This window comes from Mus pahari, chromosome 8 (assembly GCF_900095145.1).
Source record: "Mus pahari chromosome 8, PAHARI_EIJ_v1.1, whole genome shotgun sequence".
Classification (NCBI taxonomy): domain Eukaryota; kingdom Metazoa; phylum Chordata; class Mammalia; order Rodentia; family Muridae; genus Mus; species Mus pahari.
Window position 1 is genome coordinate 104953223 of NC_034597.1, and position 25570 is coordinate 104978792.

At 41.0% G+C, this 25570-nt stretch overlaps 1 protein-coding gene across 1 annotated transcript in view; it reads left to right on the top strand.

Annotated features, from left to right (window-relative positions):
* Gpc6 (glypican 6) overlaps positions 1-25570 on the top strand; it is a 1014352-nt gene that overhangs the window by 883423 nt on the left and 105359 nt on the right. Inside the window, exon 5 of the mRNA XM_021203486.2 lies at positions 17497-17627. Coding sequence (XP_021059145.1) covers positions 17497-17627 — 131 coding nt within the window. The remainder of the gene's footprint in view (positions 1-17496; positions 17628-25570) is intronic.

The window sequence follows — 25570 nt, forward strand, 5'->3', positions numbered from 1 at the left end:
GGGAGGGAGGGAGGGAGGGAGGGAGGGAGGGAGGGGAGAAAAAACTCTTACAAAGATTCTTGAAAAACAATGGTATCATAGATCTTTAAATACCCCAAGTGACTTAAGGTTGAGATGTATTAGGGAAAATTACTTTGGCTCATGTTTCTAGAAACTAGGAGAGGATACCAATATAGAAAGACACTGGAGGGGGCTGGTGAGATGGCTCAGTGGGTAAGAGCACCCGATTGCTCTTCCGAAGATCCGGAGTTCAAATCCCAGCAACCACATGGTAGATCATAACCATCCATAATAAGATCTGACGCCCTCTTCTGGAGTGTCTGAAGATAGCTACGGTGTACTTACATATAATGAATAAATAAATCTTTAAAAAAAAAAAAAAAGAAAGACACTGGAAATCAAATTTTAGAGTTGATTCTATCGTCAAATAGTAGATATTCTGATTTTGTTTCTAGTTCTATTAGAAGTTAATCAACATTCTCCTTGTATCTCAATTGTTTTTTTACAATGTACACAAAGAAAATAGGGATTTTACATGAAAACATCAAGGCCTATGACACTGGTACTGTATTTGACTGACAGAACAAACACTGACGTCACCGAGGGACTTCACTGAAGGAAGTTCTCAGTTCTGTGCCAGCCTCTGGATGGATGCAGTGATTCATTCTGGAAGCATCTCTGTGCCTCTCTACATGGCTGTTCATGCATGGACACTTAGAAATATTTCTGAAACTTTAAAGGCAGAGATACAGCATTTTAAAATGTACAAGTTTTGATCTTTGTCATCGTCTGGATCTATTGCTCCCAAGGAACCCCTGGATTTTATGGGATTAAGAATGATAACATCAGCCTCGTGGCCTCGGGAGGGTTGGGTGGACACCATGTCTACCTTGCCCCACAGTTCCATTGGAAGGGGATGGTACCTGGTGACATCATCAAATAAGGGAGCCACAGTTTTGCTTTTAAACCTGCACAGTGACTTTCAGGTGACTGTTTAGGTCGCTCTTGTTTCGTCTCCACACCTGTCTAGTCCAGATATTGGGATCTGCTGGCGCAGCCCTGTGTCCATCTGGATAAGCTGCGCTCACCTAGACATCCTCCCGACATTCACGGCCAGTCCAGGGCAGAAAAGCCAGTTTTCACACCACATCTGTGTCTTTGTACTGGGTCTTCCAGGTGTGCACAACCTTTTGACATTGTGATATGGCCTTGTCAGTTACAAAGTTCGCACGAAAAATAAAATATTAAATTGAGTCCTAAATACTGAAAGTAGCAAAAGTACCTTAAATTTGCGATATTGTGTTGAGTTTCACTTATGGTATCCTACAATGCGTGTACACGGCAGTCCATGGGTTGGACATCCCTAAAACTATTTCTTTATAACATTTTCACTTATTTGAATATTATTTTTCAAACTTTTTACCAATATATTATTGTATATACTGATGGGTTTCATAAATAAAATTTTAATCAAGAGTATCATGTACTTTCACCATATTCTTCCTCATACCCACTGCTTACAACCACCACCCCAACACACACACACACACACACATACACACACACACACACACACACACAAGTTCCTCTTTCTTCTTTCTGTTTCACTTTTACTTTAATGTCATATATATAAATATAGTCATGTAGATGAATATATATATACTTTAGAACCTTCTTGATTACATCAGTCTCTTGACTTAGCACCTGTGAGATGTCTACGTATCCAGACATTTAAATTGGATATGAGCAGGACCAGAACTGTAGCATTTAAAATGTGAGGAAATAACTTGTTTTCAATGAAATATGGACCATCTACTAAAACAGCTGCTCCGTGAATATAAGTCCATTAAATGACAGGGTCACAGGCATGATCTTTTACCTTCATTTCTATCCCTATTAAAATTCCATATAAAGGGTGAGTTTGAACCTTTCCTGTTTATTAATAAAAATGAGCACTTACTATACTTAGTTCTTCAATGAATAAATTATGAAATGTAAAGGAATCTATCTTAAGTAGATAATCATGAATAGAGACAGATCAGAGATAGGAAGAATATTTTATACTGGTTCATATCTATGAATCTAAAAAGCCTCAGTAAGACAATGATGTGCCAGCAAGATGTTTGGTGGATAAAGGATCCTGCCATCCACCCAGAGAGGCTGAGTTTGATCCTTGAGACTCATGTCATAGACGGAGATACCCACTGCCAGCAACCTGTCCTCCTCCCCCATGCACACTGTGGCATGTCATCATGTGCACGAGCACAAAATGAACATGTAATTAAGAATTTTAAGACTGATTACATAAAGTGTGACAACTGACGACATGAAATCACACATAGCTGGTTAGACAGATATTTTCAAACAGCAGGGGATATCCAACCGTATGTTATTGCATGAAAAATAAATGGTTAAAGCTTCTTATAGGACTGGGGCTTCATGCATGCACACTAGAATTAACATCTAGAAAGGGATGAAATATTCCCTTATAATCAATTTTTTCTTGATAAATGACAATGATTTTATTCTCTTCTTTGGATACCTCTTTCCTTTTTGTATTGTCAAAAAAGTTACAAAACTATATGAAGTTAGAAAGAATTTTCATTGAAAATAAGTAGTTACATCGCTCTTAAAAAAGTAACTCTGAAGTTGTACTCAGCTTATATTCTTATTGCTTCCTTTGCCTGCTGCATTCACGATCAGCACTCTGACACAGACTATCTCTGATTTTGTTCCTCCACTTGAACCTGGCCCATTAACCAGCTTGCCTACACTGTTTTCTGGCATTCCTGGGAACCACTGCTCATTCGTTTGGGGTTACCTTTCATACTGTAGGAAGTGTCACCCAGTTGTCTCTTCCCCTGGTCATAGGCACATTCAAAAACCAGAATGTAACAGTACATCCTCATAATCATCAATGTTACTTTCCAGCAGTCAGTCTAGAAGATTCTGCATAGTAACAGAAGATTTGGAAAGAATAGGAACACGTCATACACAAAGTGAAGGCTGCTGGCTTAAGCTCCCAGACATGTTTGTTTGCTGATAAAGGAGCACAGCCTCTGATGTAAACTTTTGTTCTATTTTTCAAAACCAGAGACTCCCTGTGTAGGCTAAACTGACCTCATGTTAATGGTCCCTCTGTCTCAGGAGATTAGGGTGACAGATGTGTGCCATTAAGTCCAGGCAGTGGGTTATATATAGGTTCCTGGAGCACACACACACACACACACTCATGCCAACATACCTGAGACTCAAATCCATTCTGTCTCCTCTCTCTCTCTCTCTCTCTCTCTCTCTCTCTCTCTCTCTCTCTCTCTCTCTCTCTCTCTCTCTCTCTCTCTCTCTCTCTCTCTCTCTCTCTCTCTTCTCTGATTTGGAGGATGATCTTTGTGTCCATATGGAATAATTTGAAGATGACTTTAAGCCAGAGCTATCATGCAGGAAGTAACAAAGGCATCTTGTCATTTCTCATAGAGAATCCGAGATGAAGTCGCAGCATCGCAAAATGAGTTCTGTTTGGGATGTTTCTTTGTTTGGTTTTTTGTTCTCACTATTTTTAATCCACACAGTTTTCTTCAGGGTCTAGTGACCCATAGATACAGACACATAAAGCCATTTTGAAATATTTTTCATTTTGGCTCAAATGGCACTAAGCAACAAAATAATAAAAAAATAATCTATTTTTTAATAATACAAGCACGGCGAACAGGAAAAAGGCTCCCATTGCTTACTCAATCTCCCACTAATCACTCTGTTTGTACTCAGCGGGGAGCTCTGTCGGCACACCTGACTTCTCATTTATTTATTTTTTATTGGTTCTGAGAGAAGTTCGTGGTTCATTCCTGGGCAGGTTGAAATCACTTCTACTTCTGAAACAAACGGTCTCTTGGGTTGATTTGTTTTATTAACTTTTGGGGCAATGGAGGGAGAAAGAAAAGAATTACTTAAATGTAATAGGTGGGCAGAAAGTTGAAACTTTTGTATTTGTGTGACACTTGGAAATGTCTGAACTGGTCTTGTTTCCTTATTGCAGACAAAGAGGTCAGAGAAGGGGGCAGTGTGTAGGAGAAAGTGAGCGAGAGAGTCAGCAACTCACCCTGGCCTGCCACTCGTGTCTGGCTGAATCGAGGGGCCTCTGGTATCTGCAACTAGCATTGTTCCTCATATCAGGGAGGCATTAGACTGTCCTTTTTCAGAGTGGACTTGTGTTTTCAGGAATGTTGATAACCTTAAACTACCAGAACTCGGTAGAAGAAAAGGAACCATCTGTTCATGCAGATTTAATAACCGAACTAGGTGTGGTGGTTCACCACTCAGCACTCAGGGTGAGGCACTGCTACCGTTGTGACTCTGAGGTTACGATAGCGGATGCCCTGAGCTCTAGCCATGACTGGGAAACATTGAGACTCGGATCAGCCAAGTACCTTACCCAGTAGACTGATTTCTGTTGCCAGGTCTCATGATCTGAGTTTGATCCCCAGAAATTACATGATAGAAGGAGAGAACAAATTCCCTCAGGTTGTCTTCTGATCCCCACACCAGTGTCGTGATACAAGCAGGTGTGGTGCACACATGCTTACGGTTGATAAACAAATGTGATTTTAATACATTTTTAAAATGAAAGTCTGAGGCAAGACAATTGCCAAGAGCACAAGGCCACCATGTGAACGTGCCCAGCCTGGGCTAGTGTGAAACCCTGTCTTGATAAAACAGAAAACGAAAGAAGAGCGTACTAGTCAAGGTGTCACAACTGCTTTCTTTGGCCCATGCCAGCATTGCACTTAATGCCAGAGCGGAACAGGGAGCATGCTCATAAAGACACAGAAAAGAACCTAAAGCCCATAGAGGATAGGTTGCCCAGAGCCTCAGAGTCTGAGCAGGGTAACTTCTGGCCTCAGATCGCACGCATCTCAGAATCATGCCTCCTCCCAACCAACTATCTCCCTGACACACCACAGAGCCCATCCAAGAAGCTAAGGAGTCAAAGAAAACTCAGGGGTACCATACCAGGGTCATGAGGCAAAAGCAACAATGTGAGCATTTAGATAACCTAGGAAGGGTGATATTGGATCGTGATGCCCTTGTGGTCACTCAGGAATCATCAGGGAATGCTAAAGAAGAAACAGATTGGTGTGTGTGTGTGTGTGTGTGTGTGTGTGTGTGTGTGTGTGCTTAGCTAGGATAAAAATATCATGTCTTTATGCTTTCTCGTTCTATTTCACCTATTAAAATAGTAATGCACTTGGAATATAGTCAGTAGATGACACACTGGGCACTCCTGAGCAGTGTCCTAGGGGGGTGGAGGATAACATGAGAAGAGCCAAGGAGTTGGTCCAAGCTCCACAGCTTCAATCAAATGAGTTGCTTTCCTTCTTTGAGTTATTCTGTACCAACTGATAAATCACTTGTTTGGTCTAAATGAACCTACTGGAGCGTCCAAACTCTGTTGAAACTCAAGAAACATCCAGATAGACAGTTCTTCTCTCAGGGAGATCAGCACCCTCAAGTTCTGTGATTCATCTTCAAGGCAGAGACTGGTGGGTCGCTGTGAATTATGTGGACAGTTAAAGCTACAAATTACATAACAACTCATTCATATGGAAAGTGAGTCCTAACAATTTCAATGAAGAGTAACAGTTAGCAGCAGATACTTTGATGTCCATCAAGTTAGTGATTTACAAGTCCTATTCTTTGTGCCTTGTGATGTAACTAAACACTTCAGAATATAAAATAGCAGTAAGACAGTGCTTTCATGAATATATTGTATTTTTATGAAATACAATGTATCATTCTCCTGAAAAGAAGCTGCCTGGAAAAGTGTCCTGTGGATTCTAATTTTTGTACTGTGCGAGGACAACTGGTGAATCCTTCCCTCCCATGATTTGCATTTTCTTTTTCAGTGTCAAAGCAAAATAAGCCTCTTGTTTGTGCTGGCTTCAGATTAAATTAGATTTTATATTTGTTCTCTCCTCCTCTTGCTGAATTTGGTTTCAAAGTAAACAGTTATTTTCATTAAAATCTCTCTTTTGGCTTTAGTTCTTTAGTTATTGTAATGTTTCTGGGTTGCTCCCTGGTGTGGTGGTGTTGTTGAATATGATATCTGTTCAGTGTTCTAAATTGTTCACTTCCATTCTGGATTGTTTATCCCCCTTTGTGATCCTATGATTTCTTTAGTTAAACCCAACTCCTGTCCGGATCTGATCCCCTTTCAAAGGTACTTTTTGGTGCTTGATTGGCAAAGTTAGATAAGGAATGTTGCCAATCTGCTGTTTGCTGACTACAAAGAAACAAACCGGATATTCATCACAATAATTATTTTGAAAGTTAGTGGCTAGCATGGAGTCTTGGAAAGCAGTGGAAACAAACTTTTGACCCAGCCAAAAATATCCACATTCTTCTCCAGGAGGGGCAGGGGAGTTAACCTAGCAATAACCTTCAACTGAAACAAAAGCAGTCCAGCTTTTCAATTTCAAGCTCAAAGAACTAAAAAGTTATTTCCACCTAATAAAAAAAGTACAATATGATTTTAAATTCCCACCCAAACTCTTCATCTATGTTAGAACATATCAAAAGCCACCCAGGGTCCATTTATCCTATAGCCACTGCTAATAAAATTTCATAGCATTTGTGGCCGTACACATGGAAGGAGGCAGGGAGGGAGGTGTTAGGGTAGAGAGGTGGGTAGAAAGCTTTTATTAGGTTTCTAGAAGAAAACACAGAACGATTTTTAAAAGTTTGTTCCAGTGCTAACTTCACAAATGCTCAGTGAACACCTCTCAGATGCCAAGTGTAGTCAGCTCTCTGTATTCGTGGGGACAGGTTCCAGGACCCCAGGATGCCAGACTCTGCAGGTGCTTAAGTCCCTTAAGGAAAATTATACATTTGCATGTAACCTACAAATGCCCTCCCTTCCATGCTAAATCACCTCTAATTTACTTACAATATCTCATCCAATGTAAATGTTATGCAAATAGTTGTTACACTGTATCACTTAGCTAGTAATGAGAAGGAAAGATAGTTGCACATGTTGAGAAAGATGCAAATATTCACAAAATCATTCCCATCTGAATTTGGCTCACTCTGCAAATGTGGAACCCACAGATAGGGACCAGCCAAATACACTGCTGTAGGATTTGGGGCTCAGCAGCGAACAAAACAGATGGCAGATGATCTCTTGTCTCATTATGGTTAGGTCTGAAAGGTCCCCCAAAGACTCGTGTTTTAAACACTTGCTCTCCAGTTGGAAGTAGTATTTAGGATTATGGAAGTTTTGTGAGGTAGGTGGCTAAGGGCAAGCTGGTGGATGATGTACCCGGCTCCCATTTCCTTGTGTGTTCTCTGCTTCCTGGTCTGCTATGGTGTAAGCAGCCTCTGCTACATACTCCCTTTGCCATGAGCTGAATGGCTCTGCCAGGCCTTCTGCACCACAGTGGACTGACAGCCCTGAATCTATAAATCTTAATAAATGCTGGAAACTGAGCTTAATCCACAGAAGTCACATGATGGTAGAAGGAGAGAACTGACTTTATAAAGTTGTCCTCTGGCTTTCAGTCATGCCCAGGGCATCTACACCTACACACACACACACACACACACACACACACACACACACACACACACTATATTGTAAGAACTAAACAAATAAAACAAAGGACAATGAAAGCCATTTGGAAGCTTGGCCACACATCAGAGAGAAGGTGAGAAAATAACCTGATAACGCAGACAAGGACTGCTGGGCACATAATAGAAACAACAGGCCAAGGATGACTAACGTTTTATGGAATTAAAAAAAGAAGCTACTTTAAGAACTTCCTTTGCTGGAGAAAGTAGAGTGGTATACTGTGTCAATATCTCCAGGAGAGTGTTCTAGAAAGAGAGAACCATGAGTGGAGGGGGAGGGAACACACAAGGAAAGAGGGGCAGCCAGATGATCAATAGACAAAAAGAAAATGTAGTCAGCCACATCCTGGGCGTGAGCTTCAAGTGGAGGGACGCTATAAAATATGGCAGAGACCAAGAAAAAATGTTTTAATGTGGTACATTTGAGTGAACAAAAACAACAAAAGTATTTGCATATCAAACACCACCATAATTAAAATTTAAAAAAAAAAAGCTAGGGAAAAATTGAAGATTTCTATCAGAAAAGGTCTTCTTTGTTTCTTAAAAAGGGAAGTTCCTTATGTCAGCAACAACAAAAACCTCAGAAACACAAAAAGAAAAATAACTAGATGTAGATTATAAAGAGACAAAACACAGAAGTCAATAATGTGCATGTTATGCTTACAAGGAAGAAAATTCATAAGAAAGCCAAGCAATGATTCACAAAATTCCAAATGTTTGAGTGTCACAAATCTAAAAGTCTGAGAGGAAGAGGGCCACACATCATGCACAGCCGGTCAGAACATGGGCACAGTTTCTGCATGCTGGCCGATGTCAGAATGACATGTTCCAAGTCTTGACTTGCTTGCTTCCAAGGCTTTATCCAGCAGACTGACTTGCATATGTGATCAATGCATTATGTATGAGGTCATTGACGACAGCCTGTTTTATAGCAGGATCCCCTGGGACAGGCTGAGTACTGGGAGGTGAGTCGTTACCAGGGGTGGAGTCTGGTTGTGCATGTCAAGTAGGTGGATGGTCACTTGTCTATCTTTAGGAAAACGTGCCTTTTGGGATACGTCGAGTTGTAAAGGCAAAGTCAGTGACAACATCATTTGAAGCATTCTGATTGAACACCGAGGGGAAAGGCTGTTTAGGGGGCAGTGAGGATGTCAGGTGAGGCTGATAAGAGGGACGACTACTGGTGTACCAACAGTGTGCCAACTTTGTGCCTACAAAGACGGGCAGCAGGCTGATCAAATGCCCTCAGAAAACAGTCTTCTTGGTGATGTGAGAGAAGGAGAGATGAGAAAACAGCAAAAACAGAGCTGATTTAAAAAACAAAAAGCAGAAATAATATGTATTCAGTCTCTACAAAGAGTACCGACCTCCTGCCTCTATGTTCAAGCTTTCTTCTTGCTCTCAAGTTTGCCCTCTTGCCTAGTCATCTGAGCCCCATCTCCTGCTTCAGTTGTGTCTGTCCCTAGGAGCCCTACTGTATTTCCAGGCCTTACCTTAAACCTCTCCCACCTCAGGCTTCACGGGGCATTTTAATTAATAAGTGTAGGTGAAAGCGAAGGACGTATGTACTCAGTATACATTTCTACTGCACACTGCAATAAAAAGCTGAACCCCTAATTACATCTGTGTCATGAGCATGTATCAGCCCACATAAAAACTGCTTTTTCCGTTTGTTTTTATGAAGAATAATGGCTAAATGGATGCCCATGAATGGGCTTTCCAGGGTTTAAAATTACTTGTTTTGCTTCTGATTATTTCACAGTGGGCAAAAGACCTTGGCTCAGCTAAAGCAGGGGTGGATGATAGTGATGGTAAACACGGCTTTCTAAACAGAGCCTGGTGGGATTCTAGGGAAATAAAAAGACTGGACATGTTAATTCCATGTTCAAGAATAAATTTAGATGATCCCATGAGATCTTGAAAATGGTTCCTTGTCTTAATCCATTTTTCTTGTAAATGGAAGAAACAGTTGTGTATGTCACCTTTAGAAGGTCATGAAAATTCCAAGCTCCTTGAAGGAAGTACCATGGACAGCATCCGTGCTGACAACCATCTGTGGTGACAGGAACATTCACTCTTTTTCTCATCAAACAAACAAACAACAAACAAAAACAGGATGGGATTCCTGACTGTACAAATAGTGACTGCTTCTTGTGCCTTTTCTTGAGCTCTTTTCCTTTTGATTGGTCCAATTCCAATGTGTTGGGTTTTTTTTTATTCCCCTTATTATATTACATTTTATCATTAATAAGCAAACCAAAAAAAGTAAGGACTCTTCAGCTCTCATGATTCTCAGTTTTTCAGATAATTGCTTAAGATACCAACAGGAGAACAACATAAAAGTGTTAAACACTATTGACTAGAATTTTGAAGATTTGATTTCCATCAAAAACAAGTATTTAGTAGATTAAGATAGGCCTATTTGAACTCAATTTTCAGATTTAGATTTTTGTTCTATTTATTTATTCATGTGTGTGCATACGTGTGTGTGTGTGTGTGTGTGTGTGTGTGTCACAGTGCACATGCAGATGTCAGAGGACCAGTTGTGGGAGCTGGTTCTCTCCTATTATGCAAGTCCTAGGAATGAAGCTTGTGTCATCTGGCTTTGCATCAAGTGCCTTTTCCTGCTGACCCATCTCCCCAGCCCTGAATTTCTAGTTATCAAAGTATCCTTGCCCCACACCTACTTCAGAAAGACTTAATCCCATCCCATTAAGGGAAAGTCTTTCTACTCAGCTCCAGACACTTTGAACTTTTCCCACCTTCAAACCAGTGGCATTCAACAAAGCACCTGATTCCCACGCTCTCTTTAAAGACCTACGGCTGATTAGGTGAAGCCCTTGATATGTCCTGAGAGCACACAGCTCCAGGGGTCCCTACAGGAAGCCATCATAAGGAATGATATTCCGCTCCTGGGCCAAATCCTTTATTCTCCATAAGTCATTTACCTAGACACAAAACAAAAATGGCTTCCTTCATCTCTGTCACACACACCTCAGGAGAAACACAGTTTCTAATGCAAGGCCAGCTGGCTACAGTGTCATCTGAGTATTCTGGATGCTCCCTTAATAGAATCGTAGTTTTTCTTAACTACTGCAATGCTTGTAAACAAAGTGTTTATCATAGTGTTAACTATTTTTTGTTTTGTTTTTTTCAAGACAGTGTTTCTCTGTATAGCCCTGGCTGTCCTGGAACTCACTTAGTAGACATGGCTGGCCTCGAACTCAGAAATCTGCCTGCCTCTGCCTCCTGAGTGCTGGGATTAAAGGCGTGTGCCACCACGCCTGGCCAGTGTTAACTATTTTTTTTAATTATTATTGATTAGAGTTCTGAAGGTTCAGGTCCTATCAAGTATGGGGAAAGCACTTGGGTACCAGAAATATTGCTATTAGCTCTGGTTTTCTACTCCTGAGAAATAAATTATTAGAAAACGTGTCAGCTTAATATAACTATTTTCATAAGTCAGAGTGCCATGTATCAGGGACACGGGCACAAATCAGCTGGTTGATTCCTGCACTTCAAGTAGCATTGGCTGGGGCTAGCATTTAGTAGTCAGCTGACAGACTGGCTGCTCTGGAGAGCCCAAGAAGGCTTCATTCATCTGTGATGCTTTGGCAGGGATGGCGGGAAATCTTGGTCCCCCTGGGACTCTCATCCTGCATAACCACATGTGGTCCCTCTTACACACTGGCTCTCAGGAGAGTCTTACAAGATCTCTCTCTTGGGTACAGCACTGTGAACCAGCAGTGTCATTTCTTCTATGCGCTGTTCATTGCAGCAGTCACTGAAGCCACCTGGACTCAAGGGGACACTTAACAAATCCCATGTTTCACAGAAGAGAATATTAAAAACTTTGTAGTCATGTTTAATTAACTAAGGGCACATCATAAGAAAATAATGCAGTTTCATATCTCTCAGTAATGAGATCATCCATCAAAAGGTGCCTGTTATCTAAACATTAATTGAGCACATAAAGCAATGCCAGATATACATCCTTACATTATCCATGTGCCTTACTGATCACACCAGTTCCTATCAATATGTCACCAAAATATCTCATTAAATGCCCCTCTCTTTTGACTTACACTGGTTAGAGACAGTGACTCACAGAAGCTCTTCTGTGTTTGAAATAAAGGAGGCACCTGATAACATTTTAATTGTTTTGTAAGCTCTGTCTTACTTCATTTCTCATACCATGATTACTTAATGTATCTTGTAATAATTTCCATGTAATAGATGCAGGTAAAGTGACCTTGTGAATTCAATGGTTTGCTTGTAGTTAATAGCCCAGTTACCACCCAGCTACCACACAGCATGGTTACTGACTATAAGCCCACTTTTTATAACACAGAGCCTTGTTTGTTCAAGCAGAATGCCTCGACCTCAGAGTCCAGCTTTGCTTGCACCCTGGCTCATCTCATTGCCTTGGCTGGCTGCCTCTAGATGATGCAACCTCCCTGAGTGATAACAGAATATCTCTTGGTTTGCAACAGTAGCTCATGCCAAAGTAGCAGCTACTTCTAAGCCATTCAAATTTTATTTTCCACAAGCAAAGAGCCTTTCTAAAAGAGACACATAAGTTGGGGAACCGGATGCTACACAAAAGGAATCAGCTCATAATTAGCACAGCACTGGGGGTCTTTGTTTAATTGACAAGAGATAGCCACTCCAAAGAAAGAGTTAAGAATCACATTGCCGTATTTCCAAATGCAATGTCACAGAGATAACGAAGATATCAAGGACAGTGGCCTTGGACCAAGTACAGCCCTGTGGGGCTTAATTGGGTTTAGAGAACTTACCTATTACTGTCTTGATGTCACAAAATATATTTTACATTTATCTCACTTTATCACAAGAAAGGGATTCAAGTGTACCAAGACAGGCTTTCTTCAGCTCCCAGGTAGAAACTGACTTGCTTAACACATGGGAAGCATGCTAGACAGCAGAAGTAGGTGGGGCTTCTCAGTGGACCATGCAGAGCCTCTTGTCATCAGGCCCTGGGGCTGAAGCTGAGGAGGCTCTATCATTCACTACTCTTTTGTAACGTCCAAGACTGGACATCTGAGACCTGCAAGTGTGACTCTCTTGCCTCCTGCAGTGTCTGACGTGGCCTCTGTACAGCCGACATGGCTGGCTCTAGACTATTCTGAAGTCTGCTTCCCCTTTCCATGTATTGCGTCTCTATAACAGAGAAATCTAAGGATGGGATGCTTAAACAGTTACATGTACATTTGTATAGGCATCGAAATGTGAGCTTTGGGGGAGGTCATCTGTCCTGTCCCCTGCCTTATCTTTACAAACAATGTAGCAGGCCTCTGAATCCACTTGATGCTTGGAGGCCTGCTGTATTCTTATTTTCTAAAAACCTATGTATGACAGCAATCAGGAATATGTGTAATTTTCTTCACATATAACTTTGCCTTAGCTTCAATGACCGTTGTATATTTGTTGCATTTGATTTTGCTTCAAACATGTGGATCCATAAGAATCTCTGGAGTTGTCTTTCTTTAATTGGCTTTAGGGTGTGTGCTGTGTGCATTCACTTGTGGATGTTCTCACCCCTGTGTGCTGATGTGTCAGCCTGAAGTCAATGTCTGGATACTTCTATCACTCTCCACCTTAAATTTTGAGACAGGGTCTCTCACTGAACCTAGAACTCTTCTGCCCTCCATGGGAACCTGATAGACATGCAGTGCACAGAAATACATTCGAGCAAAATGCCTGTTTATATTTTAAAAAAAAAAAAACGGTAAAAGGAAGAACATGAATTTGGAAGAGTTCCAGCAGAAATTAAAGGGGAGGAAGAGAAAACAGATACGGTCATAATGCATTGCATACGTGTATGAAATGCTCAAAGAATGAATTTCAAAAAGAAAAGAAAAAGAAGCATATTTTTACTAATAATCTTAATTTAAAAATAGATATTTAAGCAAAAATTATCTTACAATAACTTGGACAGCAAAGCAAAAACATTGATACAAAGATTAGAAATGGAAGAATCAACAACCTGTCTGCAGGGTTGGGAACACTTGGTTTGGTGTTTTTACCATGACGGTTCATCCATATTTCCAAAGCCAATAGGCAAACTTTGTGAGAGAGAGTCACCAAAACATGTGTGTGCATGTTTATGTGTGTGTGCACATGTGTGTGTGCATATGCATGGGCCGGCCATGTGTATGGCCAGAAAATGCCAGGAGGGGGTTTCAGAATCCTTTTAACTGGAGTTACAGGTAGTTCTGAGTGCTAGGAATCAACTTCAAGAAGAGCTGCCTACCCCTGAAGCATCTTTGAACTCCACCACGAAGACATTTCATTGCAGTTTGGTGGTTGAGTTTGTAGGCCCAGGCACTGACAAACCTCACGCTGTGGGCTTGACACAACAGGGAACAGAAGGATGGACATCATCAAAAATGTTCCCAGCTTTATACTACAAATTGAAAAGTGTCTTCACTGACCTATAGATTGGAGGGTCTACAAAAGAAGAAGCTTAAGTCAATCAGGAAGCGTAAGAAACTTTTTAAAACTTAAATCTAGTCATTTCCCTCTTCTCCTTCCTTCTTACTCCTTCCACAAGCACCCCTGACTCCCTCTCAAGTTCATGGCTGAGAATAAAATAAACTCTTAAAGAGACCTTAGTCTATGTCATTTTAGACTATCTTAAACTCTTAGTGTACAATCCAAAATTGTGTCCTCTCCCTTACAGACTTTCTTATGAGCAAAATTATTTCTTCACAACCCAACCTGCTCAAGACAGAAACATATTCTGAGAAAGACCAGCACTCATTGTATGGTGATTTGTGTGCATATGAAACACCCAGGTTCTCCGTAGTTATCACTTTCTTTAATTACATCTGTGGCCTCAGCTCTGGGGTTGCAATACATTCCCCATAGTAGAATTTCTGACTCTTTTAGATTACATCTGTCACGAGCAGTTAATCCTCACCAGAAACCCTGCTGCAAAGTTTCTTGATAAGGGATTTTTTTTTGATAAACACACAAACAGATATAAAGACAGAAAAGAAGCAACCAGCTTTCAGATGTGTAACTGCCCCTCAAACCCACAAAGGAGAAAATGGATTTCACAATGATCTCCTACAATGAAATAAAGTGTATCTTCTTCCCACCTAATTGGTAATTAGGCCACTAAGATCTTCTGAAATATCTGCTTTGTTAAAAGATCCATGACATATACAGATCAATCTGTGTTATCTATGAAAAATAATCAAAAAAGATGGAGGGCTTCTGTATGTGATGCACTCATGCATACATTTCTGTGGGTCCATTTGCACCTGTGAGGAAAACATGGGATGGCTTCTTTCTGCTCCTGATTCCACCCTGAATGCTTGCCTCTTCCTCATTCCCCAAGGAATAGGGTGGGAACTCTCTCATATGAGATCTGGCAGAAGGAACACTGGATTACACTAGAGTTGATAGTGCTTATAAAGCCTGGGGCTCTTTAAAAACATGAATCTCTACTTTCCAGACAGTTCTATATCTTTTATATTAAAAAATCCTCTTACAAGGTTTCTCACTAGCCTAATTCATATCTACTTTATAGCCCTGAAAATATTTTGATGTTAGACTTGGGTTGAACATGGTTGAGTATGCAGTAAAATTAAATTTGGTTTCCTCACATTAGTACTGTAAAACAGCTAACTATAAACAGCATTTTACATTAATAATATATTACATTTAGAAAGCAGATTATATGATATATGCACAGTATATTTCATTGCATGCTTAAAATATTCATGCACAAAGCAAAAATAAATAGGACATGTACCACAGTGCTCACAGTATTGTTCTGGGAAGTGGGGTTAGGGGCAGATTCATCTTCTCTGTTTTACTTTTCTGTATTCTGTGAGTATTGGATAATAAATGTGGATTTTTCTGGAAAGGGGGAAATTTTTTAAGATTCGTTTTTGAGAGTTTAAGCAGCTGAAAATTTTGAGACCTGTTGGGTGAATAAGTTAAAAGCGTGGCTTATGCAATTTAACAAGAAGCTATTGGCCTTGAATGGTTCTTTTAAATCATATGTAACTAATTAGTTCTCCACCATGCTAGGCACAGCTCTTCCCTCACAGCCCTGTTCCCACCATCAGAAAACCGTCCGTTCCACACCACAGGTAGAAAGTGGATTACCAACGTATGCTCTGTACCAAGAATGGAGGCTGGGCCAGGGTTCGGTGACACTGGCCTGCACCCCTCCCCCTTCTCAGCAGTCTCTCCGATGTACCTCATTTACCTGTAGCCTTCCAGACACTTCAGACAAGAAGAATGGCCCCCAATATATAACTCGTGTATACATATCACAACTACCAGCTCCCCTGCCCATATCCAGCTCAATTTAATTCAATGCAACCCCACCCCACCCCAGACATTTTTGAAAGCACATCATGTGGTATACATCAGAATCTGCCTTAATCTTCCAACTCAAATGAGAGAAAGGCCCTTTATCCCCCCAGAGAATGCTGAAGAGTCTAAATAGACAAGCTTTTTGGGTAGACTGTTAGCACAAAGCAAGGACATGAGAGAGCTTCTAAAATCCAATGAAGAAGGCTGTGTTCGTTGAGTCTTGATGTCTGTGTGTCCAGGTTCACAAATCAGCACTTCAAGATTCTTGTTTCTCCATCTTCCCAAAGAGAAGTTGTGTTAGGCTCTTCTCCATCACTGTGGGCAGATAGATACCCGACAGAAGCAACCTAGGAAGGAAGGACTTGTCTCAGCCTGTGGTTTCTGAGGTACTTCAGGCGGAGAAGACATATTAGTGAGAGCGTCTTTGTCCGTGGCTGCAGGAGCATCATGCAGACAATAAGCAGAGAACTTGGGCCAGAAGCAGAAGCAGTTCTCAGAGTTTCTCCAGGACCCACTCCCACCTTCCAGGCCTCAAGTCCTAAAGCTTCCACAGCCTTTAAAATAGTTCCATAAACTGGGGCCTACGCCACTCTCCTTTTTGTTGCTATAATAAAATAACATAATTAAAGGCAACTTGTAGAAGGAAGAATTTATTGGGGATTAACCATTCCAGAGGGCTAGGAGGCCATCGTGGAGGGGAGCCATGACACCCAGCAGCAGGCATGGAGCACGAAGAGGAGGCTGTGAGTGCACATCTTGAACTGCAAGCAGGAAGCCGAGGGAGTGGACTGTTGATGAACTTTGAGCTCTCAGCCCACCGCCTTAGTGGTCTATCTCCTCCAGCAAGGCCACACCTCCCTCTCAGGCCACACCTCCCTCTCAGGCCACACCTCTCTCAGGCCACACCTCCCTCTCAGGTCACACCTCCCTCTCAGGCCACACCTCCTTCTCAGGCCACATCTCCCTCTCAGGCCACACCTCCCTCGCAGGCTACACCTCCCTCTCAGGCCACACCTCCCCCTCAGGCCACACCTCCCTCGCAGGCCACACCTCCTTTGCAGGCTACACCTCCCCTTCAGAGCAACCAGCTAGGATCCAGGTCTTCAAATGCCAGAGGAGGCTCTTAGGGCATTTGTCAGTCAGACTACCACAGGGCATGTTGTTTAAAACATAGACCTCTATAGATTTCAGATTCAACCTATAACGGTGATCAAAACCCATTTTCGAAATGTAGTTCACATCTAACCAAACATTGTTTTGATTTCATGTAGAATTACATACATTCAACTTACTGTATGTGCACTGACTTTCTCATATTTCAGGCATGGTTCTACTGATGTGGGAGCGCCCTAAAGCTTCACGTGAAGTAAAGTATATTAGGATTTTAAGATCTAACCACCCATTTCACTTGAACACATAGCGTCTTAGGAGTGAATGTTCTTTATTTATTGTTTTCCATCCAGTGTTCTATAAACGTTAAAACAGAAGTTAAAAATTTGGGTCCTCCTTGTCTTTTACCAGATGCAATGCTCCTGGTGGCTGAACGACTGGAAGGGCCGTTCAACATTGAGTCAGTCATGGACCCAATAGACGTCAAGATCTCTGAAGCCATTATGAACATGCAGGAAAACAGCATGCAGGTGTCAGCAAAGGTATTGTCCGTTAATAGCTTGCCTCCTACTGTATGCATATTTCCTAGGTGGGGTCACCCAAAAAGTGGAGTGATCTGGTATGCTGGTAGGAATTATAAATTCCACTTCACTGCCAGCCAGCTTTTCTAGCTGAACCACACATTTGCTTCTTCATTGAAAATGGATAACAAAATGGCATTGAGAAGGGAAGTAAGTCTGTAGTTCACAGCTACTCAATCACAACACAACTATTGGCTGCCTGAGAGTCTCAGTGAGCTCCAAGTATGGCCGAGTAATCCCTCATATGTGAGAGCAATTTGGGAGGAATGTTCTATTTTGATGTTTGAAATTTCTACAACACTACCATTCTGTCCTCTCTCTCAAAGCTTCTAATTCTGTCGTCAGCTGTGTACACGAGGCATGTGCCATATGCGCTCAGTGGTAAATAATCAAATACCACCTCAGACTTCCTTTGAAAACAACTGGACAACCTTCATTAATGAGCCTTGGGGGGAAATGTTCCTTTGTGTATAAAAGTTGAGGGCAAAAAAGTATCAGAGTCCCATAAATCATACGAGACAAAGGTCCTAGGTTTGGAGCTGTGGGCACAAATGCCAAGCTCCCAGTGTGTGCTCATATATGCCCATCTGGAGAGAAGCAGGACTCACCATGAGCAAAGGACAGGAGTCTGCAGTGCGGTCTCCAGCCTGGGTTTTCATCATCACCTTCTTACAACCCTGAGGAGTGTGCAGTGACCCTCTCTACTCTACCAACATCTCTCTGATGAAACAACAACCTCAACTATCTCAGCCCCTTAAACCTGGTGGCAGGGGCTGGAGTGCCCACTGAAATGTGCCAAGAGTTACCCCACTACATATTTCGTTCATTAAAGTGTTTTTGTGAAAGAGGTTTCAAATGTAGTCAAGGAAGAGGGACAGAGTGGAAACTCAGCAAGAGAACCGTGAACTCTCACCAGATGTCCTTTACTGCCATGAGTCAAACTGGAGTTGCACATCTCAGGGTAAACTAGGAGGAAGTAGACTAAGAAAGACTCCGGCCTGTGTTTAATTCTCTCTCTGGGAGTGGCTGAGCCTAGAGTTTCTAGACTTGACTCTGGGTTTTAATGAACTTGAAGTACCAGGTAGAGATGGATGCTTGAATTGCCATCAACTGTTGGGGAAATAGCGCATTTGGGGTTTCCATGAAAGGCCATTTTCTTTTAGTGTAGAAAAAAAAATAGCAACTATCCATTCCTCTGAAGTCCATCTCCTAAAAACCAATTAGAGTTGTTCGGAGAGGCCCTGTAACCCAGCAGTGCTGGAGTAATTGGGGCCTAGGTTTGTGGAAGTTAAAAATAGCCCCAGAGAAGGGAACATACAAAAAATATGAACAAAAGTGTCTGTGGCCTGAGACCATCACTTGCCTCTCTCTCCGATGTGCAGCTCAAGCCAAGCATCCCGACGTAGGCATCTAATTCCAGCACACAGCTCTTCTTCAAGCCAGGCATCCTCTTGCCTTTTCATTCATCAATTCGTTTAGTAAATTTTTATCATCAGTCCACCATGACCAGGCTCACTACCTACAACCAACACCATCTTCAGTAGGAAAGATAGACACAAAGCGGAGGGACCAGGACGTAAACAAATAAACAATCTGCTACCAGTCTGTTGTAGATGGAATGAGAGTGCTCCTTGTTCTCCAGTGACTGGACATACTTTGATATGATATGAAGTTTCCACAACTTGAGCTTTCAGGAATCCTTGAAACAAAGTTTCTCTATGGATAACACCCTATGGTCACTACTTCCTAACTGGTCTCTTGGCTTTCTTTCTTAAGTCCCTTTAAATCTGTCCTTTATTTAGTAATCAAGGGATTTGAAAACACTAACCAGATCAAGGTGTCCTGCTTCACCCTTTACCAACTCCTTTACACCTAGAGTGAAACCCAAGGCTTGCACAGCCTTGTCTCCTGCCATGATATTTACAATGTATCTACACTGTAGAAATGCTAAATCAAGCAAATTAGAAGGATGTTGCTTTTTGCATCCCATTTTTGTTACTGCTGGTGGCTTTTGTTTGTTTTTGGTTTTGGGGTGTGTGTGTGTGTGTGTGTGTGTGTGTGTGTGTGTGTGTTGATAAATCCACTCTTGTAACAAATTGGAAGCATGTAGTAGATTATTATTAAGTGAAATGTAAATGAATTATTTTACCAAAAAATTATCTTAAGAACTCAATGAGATGGGACTTTTACTTTATCAGAAAAATTTGAATGAGATATTTTTACAAAATTTACTTAACTGTCTCATAACAGTACTGTTGTTTTAAAGAACAACTGTTCTTTACTGTTTTGTGAGAAATTTTATAATCTAGAAGAAAATCAACACAGTGCCTGTATCGTTGCACCCAAAGTATACCTATGCATGCTGTAGGAAGGGTCAGAAGTGACACATGATAGATGGACTGGCTATACAAGAGTAGCTCTGGTAAGCTGCCAGAGTCAACAGAATGAAGGGAGTTAGAGAAGGGAGGGAAGCCAGGGACGAAGAGCCAGGCTCTCCAAGAAAGAGCAAGTATGTAGAGAAAATACAGTGGCCTTCTGGAAAACTAGCAAAAGATAAAGTAACTGAGGTGCCAACTGCAGAAGATCCAGCTGATTCTGTTTTCTCTTGTGATGTTTATTGTTGTTCTCCGAGATAAATTCCAATTACATGTTTCTCTTCTCCAGTGTGGTCGTTTATCTCTTCCACTTTTTCCAATAGTGCACACACACACAAACACACATACACACACACACACACACACACACACACACACACACACACACACAACTTTATGATAAGACATTTTTCCCCAAATGTTCTCATCATATCTTGAGGAAGAAGGACTAATTTTTTTCTGCCTCATAACTGAACCTCTGAATGAGAGAGTTTTATATGACCTAATGAAAAAGTCTATTCTCACCGATGTGTTCATGCCCCTGTCTTCTCCAAGCTCTGTGTATATGGTATGGCCAAGTCCTTTTTACTCCCCTATTTAGCCCTCAGAGGCGGTTGGGAGTGAGCTACAACAAGATTCCTTTGAAAAATATATACTGTCATAATACACATTTTTATAAGTTATGACCCATTTCAAACTCAAGATTTCTTTGCTTTTGTGCAATAAATGTATATGCATATACACTTTCAAAGGATGGGAACTGCAGCACATTAAACGAAGGGTGTTTTTTTCCCCCTTTGGTTCCTCTTGGGCACAGCACCACCAAGTAGCAATGAGAGCCTTTACAGTTAACTATTGGTCAAACCCTGACCATATCCATTCAGCAAACACCAGAGCATGCTCTATGCACAAGGAACATTGTGGAAGAGAAGCAGTGCCCTTGCTTTGCTGACACAGCCTCTCTCTATGTGCCTTACATATACATTTATTTCAAATCCTCCCTGAAATCTTGTGAAGCATCCATTTACTTGATTATCAGAAAGGAATGTTAATTTTACAGAGATTAAACAATTAGCCTGAAGTCAGACGAGTGGCAGAGTTGGAATTCAGCCAGATCTGTCCAGTTCAGAAAAGAAAAAAAGAATTTCCCAGCATGCTGCAGTTTTCTTTATAAGCATCTCTCACCAGGACCAAATGTGCTCAGCACTGGAAGGAACATCTGCATGAGGGAACGTGGCCTGCCCCACTCTTGGGAGCCTGTCAAGGAGAGGCAGACATAGCTAGTCCAAAGGCAAACACATCATCCCACTCTGCAGCTTCACCACCCTCATGGCAGACGAAGAAGAACTCTTTCTAACCCCTGCATCCCACCCAAATGAAAGCAGCTCAGAGCTTCACATTGGTGGAAATTCCCAAAGAGAAGGAGGGAGAACTAGGGGTCAAGTTTCTGCCTTTGAACTTTAGATATATTGGTAATCTCCTCCTTATCCTCTCAGGGAAGATAAATCTGATTTCACTGGCTATCATTTAGCTACATTAGGAATAATTTCAAATCTAACCAAGGAAGATTGGTTTGTCAGATGTAATCTAAATTAAGAAAGAAGACTTATTAAGTTCCAGTTGAAGCCATCTATTCAATTAACAACGATTACAGATGAGTACAGAACCTATTCCAGAAGACCGAGGCAGCCTGATGGTGCTTAGTTTTATCTAGACAATTCTTCCTGAATGTGCAGATCACAAGATGACCAAAACACCTAGGAGAACATTAAAGAGAACAGAGCAGCTTCCGTCTCTATCTATCAAGTCTGTTTCAGAATCTATATTATTTGTCTAATGGCCTTTTTCTGGTAGGATGCTTCTCAGTTTCACGAGCATTAATTCACTAACTCTGCAGGATTCTTTTCTAGCACCCAGTTCTCTTCCGGTTTTCTTCGATGTGTATTTTCTTTTGTGGGGAACTATGGAGAAACACTCTCTTGAGATTTCAAATGGTGACAATGTCTCCTTTCTTTTGGAGGACGTCACCAAGGATTTATGTTTTACTCACTCTGGTCCCATTTTATCTTTTTTTCTGGGGACCCTGAGTCACATGAGCCTTTCTTACAGCAGTCATAGTATTAATATGTTAGGGTTATTTTGTACTTCCTTTCTCCTGGACAGTATTCTAAATTATTTGAATACAAGAGCTGCATCTTATCTATTCTCTAATTCTGCAGAGAAAGCTCTTAGGATGCCTCATGTGGAGGTGTGGTTTGCCTGGTTGAGGTCACAGTATGAAAACATAACTCCAGAGATGCTTCAACAAAAAGGGAACAATAAATAGCTTTCCTTGGCTTGAAGGTACTATGTATTCTTCAAATGTGGCAGCAGTTATTAGGTCAGAGATGGACACCAGACAGACCCAAGACCTTGTTGTTTCCATTCGTGTGATTTGGAGCAAATCATCTAACCATCTAAACTCAAGTAACCAGTGTCCAAAATGAAAGTCCCAATACATCTTACAGTCTGTTTAAACAGAACAGTGGGACAGTAGCATGGATGATGTCAAATCCAAACCACCCATGAAGGTTAATGCTCTTAATTATTACAAAAAACAACTGTGATAGATAAATTCTGAAGAGTGATACTATGGTCTTAATTCATCCAGGAAAGTGTGCAGGCTTAAAGTTAGCTTGTAAGAGCAGAAAATATTTAATATCTTTACCTCACATTTTACCTCATGCATGTTTGATTATTTCCAATTAGGAGCTTCCACCTCAGGAGAGGAAGGATTTAAGTGTACCTCTCTGAGAGCAGGACACAGGGGCTGGCAAGTTGTTGATGTCTATGTCAACGACCCATTCCTAGACTGTGCCTCGTGGCTCTACCAAAAAAAGTGCAATGTGGGGGAGTTTGGATGGCCTCTGCCCATGGTCACATTATTCTTACTAGTTATCTGTATGAGTGGGTAGTAGGTCCCTCCCATGTGGTCTTGGAGAAAGAAGCAAATGGCCACACTGTTTACAAAGCTTTATGGCCTTTTCATCTGTTCAGCTTGCTTTCAGTTTTGTTTTCAAAGAGAAGGCTGTATTCTCGGTGGTCCCAGGCTTTCCAGTTTTCTCTAATATTTTTTTTTATAAATTCAAACATTTTGTTCTACTTGACAATTCTCACCTGCGTCATGGTACTGAGAAGAGTGACCTTAAAACACCATGAGAATGTGTGTGTGTGTGTGTGTGTGTGTGTGTATGTGTGTGTGTGTGTGTGTGTGTGTGTGTGTGTTCCCCTCTCTATGCAGAAACATAGAATATCAGGGTATATTCTATTGTTGGTTATAGCAGAACCAGTTTGGTTTTTTGTTTTATTTTGTTTTGTTTTTCAGGAGAAAAAGTCAAGTTTTCATAATGTAAAATGAAAGCTTAAATATGCTTATTTATAAGAAAAGCATTGAGCAAAGCCAGTTTGAGCTCTCCTTCTTGGGAAAAGAGATTCTCATTGTGTTTTCCTTTTCTGATGATAAAGGAAAACTTCTGATTATCACTTACTTTGGGGGATTTATCTGGAGACTTTATTTTTTGGTAAAGGATAAGAAGATATTTAATGTGCTCCACTCAAAAATGGATTAGTCGAACTCAATTTAAATCAACATCGAATGTACTTACGAGCAAAGAAAAAAATCTATTTTTCTGGATCTCACAGAAATTTTCTCCCTTCCTCCTGCCTTGCAAAGAAATCTTCCCAGGTCTACGCCTCTCACGCACAGGCTCTGCCCAGCCTCACAAATGCACAGACTTGTGGCCAGAAGATTCTGGTTCTGAACACTGCCTTCCCACTAAGGAATTGGTGATCTGCTCTGTCACTGACGAAATCACAGCTTCAGGAACCTACCTGTGCGCCTGTAAGGACTCACCTCACGCTCTGTGTATTCTGAATTGAGTCAAGTCACCAGTTTTTGTTTTGGTCACTTTTTACTCTCTTTGAATTTTCTTTTCAAATACTGCCTGCCATGTATACTTCAAGGCTTAAACAATTTGCTTTCAAAGCTTAAAGAGCTTGGATCCAGGATATCTGTCAGATGTATTGCACACTTCTTAAAATCTTTTCTTCAAGGTATTAGATTGTGTAAGGATTCACCTCTGTGGGAAAAAACTTCTACTTGAAAAACTTGACAATTTTCTTTGTGTAAATGCCCACAGTATGGCTGGTTGCAAACCTAGGCATGATGTCACTGAGCAGAGTGACACAGCATTGTATAGTATTCCTGTCATATATACATATACATATGCATATACATATATATGTTATATATATATATATACTATATAGAGTGTAATTTATGTAATTGTAAGTATATGAAACTTAACTTTTTAAAAAGATTTATTTATTGTATGTACAAGAGTACACTGTAGCTGGCTTCAGACACCTGAAGAGGGCATCAGATCCATTACAGATGGTTGTGAACCACCATGTGGTGGCTGGGACTTGAGCTCAGGGCCTCTGGAAGAGTAGTCAGTGCTCTTAACCACTGAGCCATCTCTCCAGCCCAAAACTTAACTTTTAATGATCATGATTAGCAACTTACTTGCAAAGTTACTAGAAATGTCTCAACACAGCTCATCACCAGTAAGTGCTCACTCACTCGCTCGCCCCAGCACAGCACTGCTGTTCTACGGAGCTACCTGGAGTCCCTGGTTTGGACCAGTTGCTCCTTGTGGGCATTCTCTTTATGCTCATAGCATTCTGATTCCCTGGTCTCTTGTCAGAATGCTCACAAGAGCAGGTACATGTATAAAAGATGTATATGAACCACTTAATTTTGACCAAAGTAACACTTTGTTACTTTGAACAAATATGTATTTGTTCAATCATAGAGTAGACCAATGGTTCATGACCAGACTGATGTGGTTCTTGTGTTTACTTACAATCTGCCAAGTGACACTAAAGAAGTTCTTTCAGCCTTACAAACAAAGAGCATGTGAAACAATCATTTAACTAGGCAGAGAGAAGTGGGATTTTTTTTCTCTCTCTCTCCATACACTATAATATGCTATGTTCGATTCCTTGAAACTATGCCCTCTGCTCATTTGGAAAGAATATCAAGATATCCTGCGGCCTCAGGAATGCACATTTTTTTGTAAAAAAAAAAAAAAAATTCTCAAACAAATGGAAAGAATTTGTTTTTATTGAAGAAAAGTTTTTAAAAGGCATCTGACAGATCCCCTGGAACCAAGGTGTTTACGTTTTGGAAGTAAAATTGTTTAAACCTTAAAATATACATGGCAGCCAGGTTTTGAGAAAAAAAAAAAAAACAAAGCCAGTAAAAAGTGACCAAAATGAAAACTGATGACTTGACTCAATTCAGAATCAGGAATTCTCTTAACAGGACGCTGAATCCATCCAGGAACTTAGACCTGCCAGAGAAGTTGGCCAGGGGAACCAGAGCAATCAATCTTTAAGGAAAGAAAAACACAAGAAATTGGAAGGAAAGACGATGAGAGAGGAGAGAAGACAGAGCGAAGGAAAGACGATGAGAGAGGAGAGAAGACA